We start from the raw sequence: 10,879 nt of genomic DNA, 5'->3' as shown, positions 1-10,879 counted from the left end.
TTGTTCTAATACGATGTCGTTTTAAAGTTTGATTCCAAATCCTAAAAAATAAAAAAAAAGTAAATTATTTAACCTTAGGAGTCATAAGTCATTTAGTCGAAGCGAGGCAAATTCAAAATTTAAATGATATGAATGTATAGATTATTGGATTCATATGAATTCAACGTCAAAAAGTGAGGGATAAAGCATAAGTATCTCTTATATTATACTATGATCAAAATCTTAGAGACGTATTTTAACTAAATTAAAAATCTATTATCTTCGAACTTTTTTTTAATATAATTTTGTATACCTTTTATTTTACGTGGCACACTCTGTGACTCCATGCAATCGAGGCGCATGAGAGATATTTGAATACCACATAAATAAATAAATAAAATGCACAAAATTACAAAAAAATAGATTCAGAGGTAATAAAACTTTAAATTAATTAAAGTACATCTCTGAAATTTCGTTCTTGGATGTCTTAAGCTTTTTATAGAAAAAGTGATTTTAATAAATTTTTCTCATGTCTTTGAATTTTAAAAGAAAAAGGTGATTTCTTCGCATTTGTACGAGTGGTTCCTTCTTGTATGTCTAAACATTGATGGATTAAATTCCGCGTGTACTCGAACTAATGAGTAAGAGTGTATCAAGCTGACCAGAACACCATCGTTATTTACGATTAAAGCTAGGGTAGGGGTTGGGTCATGTAAGGACTAAAGAGACATTTCATCAAGGAAAAAATATGCAAAAAAAATGGATTTAAATCATCATCTAGTTGAGTGTTAAAAGACAAATATCAATCATCTAAACTAACAAACTAATAGAGTTGGTTCAATTTTCCTGCAAAAATACACAAAGGGAATCCAAAAATGCAAAGATCTCAATCTTCCTAAAGATGCTAAAAAACAAAATGTGCATTCACATCAAGAATCAACAAAGCCAAAAATACAACAATTGTGTAAGCAATAACCGGCGATCGAATCGTTGAACTCTGAGAAGTCGGTGCAACGATAGGTCCAAATGCTGCCGGAGGAAACACTCCACCTGAATTCGAACTGTCGGATGAAAAAGAAGCAAATTCAGTGCATATAGAGGCAATGTTTGTGCAAATGCAACATGTTAGTATGGTCAAGCTTCTCTATGACAGCGTCAACGACGTAATGTTGTAATAGAGAACATATAATATAACATGAAGAATCAATCCCAATGAAAAACGGGGTTTGTCATGAAGGATGATTGTTATAGAGAGGCTTGACTGTACTCGTAAAGATTTTTATGAATTGTACTTCGTTTAGATATCTCACCTTCCGGTAAATTTACATGTTCTGGAACCTGCACCAGGAAAGACATTAAATGAATCAGGTTTCGGGAAAGAAAACGAAAAATGGTTCTGATAACATACACAAAGGATGAAAAAGGTAGCAATTTTAATGAATACTTCCTAGATTGTTATTGACGATTTTGAAAAGCAAAAGTGAACGGAAGAGCAAAAGAGCTTCGTATAGAAAAAAATGCTAGGTTCAGCATGTTGAAATGCTACTAAGAAATATACTGCTATAAGCATTTCGCAATAATGTAGAAACGTATACTTTGCATGTTAATTAAGCATCACAACTCCGAGAACGGAGAAACCATTGCTTAAACTGTATGAAATTAAGTAGACACAACAAGGCTTTCTTGCAAATAAGCAATGTTTCAGTCCCATATATCATACACAAACATTTGAAGATTTTAATGTCGTTCATCTAATATAGCGTAAAGTAAAGATACCATCATATTGAAAAACTAAAACAACATTTCTATCAACTCAACCCAAAACGTCGGTAAGGAGCAATAAAACTCGACTTATGCAATAGAAACACACTCGTACTCTAGCTTCATCAAGTAATATGAATTAGAATATGTGATATTACATCATGTCAAACACGACGGGAGTTGATATTCATTTTATTCAGCAAGGGAAAATAAGATCTCTAAGAGCACATTTGCCTTCAGCCAGATAGGCAAAATAGATTCTTACTGATATGGGAGTGAGAAATAAAAGAGGGATATCAGCATTTCATTAACTGTTAATTTACCGAATCACTATTATCAGCCAAAACGATCCAGACACCAATCAAGTCATCTCCCGGAACTCCATGTAAAGATGAAAAAGAAAATTACATACTAAAACTTACTTGGATCTTGTGTTGTCAATGTTGCTGTACCATCAAAATCACATGTTCCACCAAGACTATGCATTCTTTGATAATAGTCGTTGTAAGCATACGAAGCATGATTTTGTATAGTATCTGGGAAATAACAAGGCTGCCCAGATTGAATTGCACTGCAATTAGCACGTCCCTGGCCACAAGCCCAGTTAATTCCATCTTGCAATTTGTTCTCATCTGCACCCGGTTTCGCTACACAAAAAGCTGAACTAGAATTGTTGGAAATGCTGTCTGATGAACCCAGACCGAGGGAATAAACATCGCTCCCGTTCGTAGAAAAGATCCCCCAACTTCTTTCTGAGATCGGCCCAGGTCTTTTGTCTTCATTGAACATCTCGTAAATAAAGGTGTTAATAGGAATTTTGGGTTGACTAGGTGGACCGGTATCATTCGAAACACGCCGAATCAGGTTATTATTAAAAGTTTCCGCATTTTCCTTGGTAGCATCTGGCTCGTTGGAACCTCCAGCCCATGGCCAACCAGTCTCCGTCACAACAACAGGGATGTCTGAAAAGTTGAGTGCTTCTATAGCGTTGTATGTAGCATCAACTAAAGCATCAAACATGCTTACATAATGAAACAAGGTGTTCGGATCAACAATTTGCTTCACTGCAGAGAGTGGTTGGAAAAGAGCATATTCAATTGGAAAGATTCCATCAGACTGAACATACTCATAATATGGATAAGCATTCAGCATGTAATACGAGTTCGTATTTCTTAGAAACTGAAGGATCTGAAAGATTGTTGAGTTCCATGAAGAATTGAAAGTGGCAGTGGAAGGAGGAAATGCCTTAGCAATCACGTCCATTGATTGCGGGGTTGAAACTTTAACTTGGTTATTTAGTCGTGAAGCTACTAATGCTTTATGTAAGTAATTCATAGCGGGAACCAAAACTGGTGCAGCATTTGGGATTGCGGTGAGAACTTCACTTCCCACAGCAATAGCCGTAATATTTGTTCCGGGCATGTAAGCTGCTACATTTCTATTTACCCAAGCAGCTGCAGTTGATGGTGATTCTCCAATCCCTAAGACTTCTTCATTTGTAACGCCAATAATAACTTCGATACTAGTGTTGGCTAAAGCATTCAACATATGAGCATCAGCATTAAATAGGCGCACATTAGTTATCTGACGAGCTTTAAGGAGTGCAACCACATCTGAAGCTGGGGGTAAATTTGTTACATCAGTGCCGATGTTTACTCCAACAAATGCACCTACAATTTTGAAAAGATGCACGTTAGCACTACAAATGAATCAGAGCACCTTTTACTTACCATCATGCAAGGCCATTATGTAAGCCGCTTGGAACAACTATCAAGATAACAACAACAACTACACAACATACCAAATGTAATCCCACAAGTGGGGTCTATGGAGGGTGGTGTGTACGCAGCCTTACCCCTAACTTGTGAAGGTACATAGGTTGTTTCTGATGGACCCTCAGTGGAACAACTATCAAAATACCAATGCTAACACCGATTCTCCAGAAAGCATATCGAACAACTTTCTAGGTACAAAATAAAAAGAAAACAGTAGATTTCTTCTGACTTGCCATAATTGATTAGTCTTTTTTTCCAAATTGCGTTCTCATAACGATAATATGATGCTACTAGTTTCTTCATCAAGTCGGTACGAAACACCAAGATTTTATAAGGCAGCTTCAATGCTTCTTCCTGTAGCCTTTCCTAACTCATTGTTCTATCAGTGACTTGTGAAGGATGATCCTTTAGTTAAACCTTAGTCATGTTTTTTTGGTAACTAACTTTTTCTGGTAATCACCAAATGTGTAATTACAAAAAAAAATTCTAAAGTGGGAGAGGGAGCTTGAGCGTCAAAGGCATATGGACCAGAAGAAGCTTCAGGGACAGGTGATGCTGGAGCAAGAAGCAGTTTTTGGGTCAAAACTCAGTACCTAACCTTCAAAAAGTGCAAAGAAGAATTTTAGACCATCAACGGGAATTGATCGCTTAACCTTAATGATTGGCAGAACTATTAAATGCCACAACGCTACCTGGCGTTTCACTTTTAAATCACCATGCAGTCTCCCATAATGGTTTTTTCTACTCCATCTTACAACCACTATCTGGTGAACTTCTTACCTCTTCTAATCATGTAGCACAGTCAAGCCGACTCCAAGCAATTTTACTATATTCAGTTAACTTTTTCATCTATGAAATTTCTTATGATAACTTCATCTTTGAAAAGTTAACATACTTTACTCAAAGTTTACAGATCTTTCTTATAAATTAGAACGTTTATTTGTTTAACAAGCATTTAGTGTTGCATAATAGTACGTGTTACAAATTATCTTGCATGATACGCATATACATTATCCCCCAAAAGAAATGTTTGATAAACTAAACTTAGAAAGCCAATAAAGTAGGAAATAAATGATCTTTATACTTAAGTTGCATGACGATAGAAAATAAACAAATAAACAAGAAGAATTCCATTAAGCATCCAATAAATGATACAGACAACACGATATAAAGTTTTTAACAGTTCAAATTCGATGGTTTGTTTTTTATTTTCCAAGCATAACCTATTTATCAATGATATGAACTGATATTTACCATTATAAAGCAGATCATGATAACCAAATAAGGACCCTTGCATGATATTAACTAATGTGCTGAATCAATACAAAGCAATAACATTACCAAGCTGACAGGGAGAAACTTACTGCATTACCTATTAAATTTGAGATAAAGAAAGAAAATAGTATAGATATGGCAAGCCACGGTTTAAGCGTCATCAGAACCATCCAAAACTTCAACTCTAATATCAATCAGCCAGCAACTGTTGCTTCTAACGGTATTTGTCAAGACGGTGCTACAGGAAAAAGATTACAAGAAATTAAAGATATTTTGATTTTTTTTTTTAAAAAAAAAGAAAGCAAATGAGCTCTGTTGTATGACTATATAACATTGAATGATAAGCAGAACTGCAAAACTTAACAGGTGAAAAGTTCATTCTTCCAGTAATGCTGACCCCAGAAATCTAAAAACTGAGCAAAGTAACCAAATAGAAAAAATGAGACTATTCGGTAAAGATGCTCGAACTTAAATTAACAGCGTCCTTCTATGTCATTGGGTTTCGCCTAACAATATTAACTAGGGATGAAGAACCCACCAAATAAATATGAAACAAAGTCTACACGTGCCATGAGCTCAAGGCAAATGGCTAAATCACCACATTATATCTATAGATGATCGTGTTTATAGCAAAGTAATTCAAAAGAACAGAAATATCAGAAAGAGGAAAAGGCTATTTGCTCTCTAACTCGTTGACTGTGCTCAAGTAAAGGATCTTGTACTACCATCATGAACTATATTAGAAGAATTTATACCATATCCTCATCCCAACCCCAGCGATTAAAAATAAACCGAAACTACACATCCATAAACACAAGTCTTAGCATAGTATTCCCCTAAACGATATCTAGCTGAACAATTTCAGCAGTGAACAGCCCTTAATACAGTCTCTGGTTCCATTTAACAAGAACCTAACAAAAGATTCAAACTTTGTGCAGTTTAGCAAGCTTGTCTACCAAAACAATAGGTCACAGATTCACAAGAATTTAACATTTCTGTCTCATAGTAGTACACAAATTAAGACATATAGTTATCAGTCCACTTCATGGCAGCTTAAAAACAAATAACATTGTCACTACAGAGGTAACATTGATTATGACATGTGTTTTATCAGTTCATAAGCAAGAAATGCTTTAAAACCTCCAAAGAACCAAACTTTATCCAAAACTAACACTATCTTACACCTTATATAGCACAGACAACACCAAAAACCCAAGAAATATCAAAAGATTAAGAAACCCTTTACAAGTTTAGCCTCAACACTCAAAACCCCACATCTCAAAACTGATTTACAAGTACAGAACATTTCAACCAGAAGCAGAAAATGAAGGAACAACAAAAAGGAAAAGAAACTAAGTACCTGAATTCAACTTCTGCTCCACTATAGCAAAACCAAGAAAATCTATTAACCAAGATCCTATAACAGTTACTAAAACTCAAATGTAAACACCAAATAGTTAAGTGGACAAAGCTGACAACACAAAAACAAAAAAATTGAAGAGAACCCTCTTACCCCACTTCACACTACACTTTGTTGAGTACAAAATAACAGAGAAATGAGTGGTCACAAAGAGGAAAACTGAAACAGCACAAGACACAAGTCTACTGTAGCAGTAACTTCAAGAGACTCCCAAAAAATGAGCTGTTCATTTATTACTACATAATTATTGATAAAGATTAAAACTTTAATCTTAAACTATACTTATAATTAAAAAACATAAACACCCATATACAGTTTAAGTCCAAATAATTATTTTATTCAAGTTTTTGTACATATACACTATTAAAAAGATTACTTTTTTTGGGTACACATAGGAAAGAAGAAGACAAGAAAGCAATAAAGAAGCCTTAAATGTAGCACTTGTGCTGATATCAAACCTCAATTTAGAACTTTACACATAATATACACACTATACAATTCTTGTTTTTCTACTTGCAATATGAAAAAAAACAACACTTTCTTCACTTTTTTTTTCCTTCTCTAGATCTGAAGATTCTTGAAAAATGTGACAGATTTAGATGACACATCAAGATTTTAGCCGTGTATCTAGCTTAAATTCCCTTAAATTCCTCTCTAATTTTATTTTTAATAAGTAAAGTGAAAAATAAAAAGTGCTATTCCATTCATTTCAAAATACTTATTATAATATATTTTTGAGATTTTAGACAATATGAACTAAAAATTCATTATTTATAAATAATATTTTTCTCATAATTTTTTTATATTTGAATTTTTAATTTGAGAAAATGTATAAGTATCCCTTCAATCTACGTTTGAAATTTCAGAGACACACTTATATTATACTAAAGTCATATTACCTCCTGAACTTATTTTATAAATAATTTTCTACCCCTTTTCGGCCTACGTGACACTATCTTATAAAATCAGCGCGTATTGATATTTTTTCAAGGTAGTGTCACGTAGGCTGAAAAGGATAAAAAATTATTTATAAAATAAATTAACGAGTAATAGGACCTTAATATAGTATAAATATATTTTTGAGATTTTTTCGAACATAAATTAGGAACAGTTATGTATATTTTTTAAAAAATTAAAAATTTCAAATTAATATTTTAAAAAGTAAAACACGATAACTATTTTGAAACCGACCAAATATAATGACTTTTGGGGTATTTACCTCTCAAAAGAAAAGAGATAAATAAAAAGAAGGTGAAAAGTCCATGTGGAAGAATGATTGAATATTTTATGAATAAAATTTTTATTTATTTATTTTCTTTAGTTGAAGACAACTAAGCATGTGTGGGGACCTATGCAGCCATGGTATAGAATTCAAATAAAACTTTAAATATATTTGTTCGTGAAATAAGAGATAATAATTTTATTTAGTTTGATGTATAAATTATTTTTGTATTAGTTTCTATTTAAATAATAAATACCATAATAAGAGGTGTGAATATAAATATTAATGATTGTTTTCATGACTTATACTTATAACTTATTTTTATAAAATCTCAATTTAAAATTAAAAAAAATAACAAATAGAGTTCATTCATTAGCCTAGTCTATATTACTACTACATTTATTTTCATTTCTTACTTTTAAAAAATAATTAATTAAGGGCCAAGTAATTTCATGACATGTTTTATATTATATTATATATAATAAGATTGGATTAATAATGAGAGAAAAAAATGTTAACTTGGTAATATTTGCAAAAAGTAAACAAATAATACAACTTGGAAAGTGACAATTTCTCAATAATGGCCAACATCATTTACATATAGTTGATATATGTTTTTCTTTTCAAACTCTAGACATATTTCCTTTCATTTTTCTGTTAGTAACCATGTGCTTCCGCGAAAAAATTAAAATAATCTTAAGTTCTTATTTTGTGATTCGAAGAATTTAAAAAAAGAATAATATTAGTACTTAGAGACAATGAATATCATTCACTAGATCGTTTTGATTAAACTCACAAAAAAATTAAAATGCAGTCAATCAGTCATATTTTGTAAATTCGTCAATTTAATACACATAAAAATCTTAAATTACATGTACTAATACAAACAAAGAAAACATATAATCATGAAATCATTTTTGTAGACCTCTAATCACCAAAAAAAAAATAATGAAATTCCTCAATGATAGAGTATCAATCACCAGGCCATTTCCAATTAACCAACCAAATATTAGATTAATTGGAGTTACAATCATGAAAATCAACATCATTTCACAAGATTCAAACATATTTAGCAGTGACAAAAAATAATCATATAAATATATACAATTTCTAACTTCTTAAAAAAGAACACAAATTTCAAAAAGCTTCTACGTCGTATGTTTCATGAGTAATTTTATTTGAGAACAAGTTATATCACGATAATAATAAGAGTTTAGATAGTAACTCCAAACCTTCAAAATTCTACGTTAGATACAACAAATGTTAAATGCACTTCTTTGAAAACAACGCATGTCCAAACAACACTTGAATGCATAAACTCAACAGTAGTATGAGCGCACACAACATATTTGAAAGACCATTCAATGGCAGAAGCGATTCAAAATGATGAGGTTGTTTTGACCGTGGTGACCAACCGACTCCATAGCTAAGTTCTTAACGGACGTACAGGTAAATTTTTGACAAAAAAGACGTCGAAATTCTGGATCACCAAAAAAGATGTTGGACTATAGCACACGAAGATTGACTAAATGGGGGTTTACCTGCTCTAGGGCTCATTTGACCTCTAAAATGGATCATTTTGGCTGTGGTGACCAACTAGCGCCATAGATAAGGTTTTAACGGACGTTCATGTAAATTTTTGGCAGAAATCATCTTTGAATTAAAAGATGTTGGACTATAGCACATGAAGATCGGCAAAATGGAGGTTTACCTACTCGAGGCTCGCTTGACATTGAAAATTGGTCGTATTTGCCTTGGTGACTAACTGGATCCATAGAAAAGTTCTTAATGGAAGTCCATGTAAATTTTCAGCAAAAATCACATCGGAAGGTAACTAAAAATTTGATAGACTATAGCACATGAAAATCGGCAAAATGAGGGTTTACATGGTTGGGGCTCGTTTGACCTTGAAAATGGGTCATTCTAGCCGTGGTGACCAACCAGCTCCATAGCTAAGGCCTTAACAGGCATACATGTAAATTTTCGGCAAAACAGACGTCGGAATTCCAGATGACCAAAAAAGATGGTGTACTATCAAAAATTCGCAAAATGGGGGATTTACCTACTCTGGCTTGTTTTACCTCTAAAATGGGTCGTTTTAGCTGTGGTGACCAACTAGTTCCATATCTAAGGTCTTAAACATCCATGTAATTTTCAGCAAAAATGACATCGGAATTCCGGATCACAAAAAAAATGGTGGACTATAACATAAGAAAATCGATAAAATTGGAGATTTACCTTCTTTGGGCTCGTTTAACCTAGAAAATGGGTCGTTTTTACCGTAGTGACCGATTGGATCAATAGATAAGGTCTTAATTGATGTCCATGTAAACTTTTGGTAAAATTCACTTTGGAATTTCGGATCACCGAAAATCCAATGGACTATATCACACGAAAATCAACAAAAATGGGGTGGGGTGGGGGTTACTTTCTCTAAGGCTCATTTGACCTTGAAAATTGGATGTTTTGACCATGGTGACCAATCGGCTCCATATCTAAGGTCTTAATAGAGGTATAGGTAAATTTTCGGCAAACAACGACGGAATTCCCGATCACAAAATAGGATGGACTATAGCACACAAAATTTTGCTAAATAGGAATTTACCTGATCTAGGGCTCGTTTGACCTCTAAAATGGATCGTCTTAGCCGTGATGACCATCTAGATCCATAGATAAGGTCTAAATGGATGTGCATACAATTTTTTGGCAAAAATTACGTCGGAATTTCGGATTACCAAATAGAATGGTGGACTATAGCATACGAAAATTGGCTAAATGGGGAGTTTACCTACTTTGGGCTCATTTGATCTCTAAAATGGGTCATTTTGATTGTGGTGAGCAACTAGCTCAATAGATAAGGTCTTAACGGACGTCCATGTAAATTTTTGATAAAAATTACGTCAAATTCTTGATCACCAAAAAAGATATTGGACTATATAATACATGAAAATCGGCAAAATGGGGGGTTTACCTACTGTGGGCTCGTTTGACCTTGAAAATAGGTCGTTCTTCCTGTGGTGACAAACTGGGTCCATAGATAAGGTCTTAACAGACATCTACGTATAATTTTGATAAAAATCACGATGGAATTCTCGATCAACAAAAAATGTCATGGACTATAGAACACAAAAATCGGTAAAATTAGAAATTTACCTGGTCTAGGCTCGTTTGACCTTAAAAATGAGTCGTTTTGCCTGTGGTGACCAATTGGATCCATAGCTAAGGTATTAATAGACGTACATGTAAATTTTTGGTAAAAAAAGACATCGCAATTCTGGATTACCAAAAAAGGTGGTGCATTATAGCACACAATAATTGGCAAAATGGGAGGGGGAGTTACCTGCTTTGGCTAGTTTGACCTCTAAAATGGATCGTTTTGGCCGTGGTAACCAATTGACTCCATAGTTAAGGTCTTAACAGACGTCCATGCAAATTTTTAGAAAAAAT

General features: G+C 33.4%; 1 protein-coding gene across 1 annotated transcript; it reads right to left on the bottom strand.

Moving 5' to 3' along the window:
* Window positions 1-726: 726 nt before the first annotated feature.
* On the bottom strand, window positions 727-6,809 carry LOC107008136 (glucan endo-1,3-beta-glucosidase 4). The gene is made up of 5 exons (XM_015207059.2): window positions 6,151-6,809; window positions 4,888-5,028; window positions 2,163-3,410; window positions 1,290-1,317; window positions 727-1,040 (listed from the first exon to the last, which is right to left on the bottom strand). The coding sequence occupies exons 2-5, from the start codon at window positions 4,958-4,960 to the stop codon at window positions 884-886; spliced, it is 1,506 nt and encodes a 501-aa protein (XP_015062545.1). The 5' UTR covers window positions 4,961-5,028; window positions 6,151-6,809; the 3' UTR covers window positions 727-883.
* Window positions 6,810-10,879: the final 4,070 nt, after the last annotated feature.

The sequence above is a fragment of the Solanum pennellii genome, chromosome 1 (genome assembly GCF_001406875.1).
Source record: "Solanum pennellii chromosome 1, SPENNV200".
NCBI classification, from domain to species: Eukaryota; Viridiplantae; Streptophyta; class Magnoliopsida; order Solanales; family Solanaceae; genus Solanum; species Solanum pennellii.
Note: the sequence above shows the minus strand (reverse complement) of the source record. Positions and strands in the feature narration are given on the sequence as shown.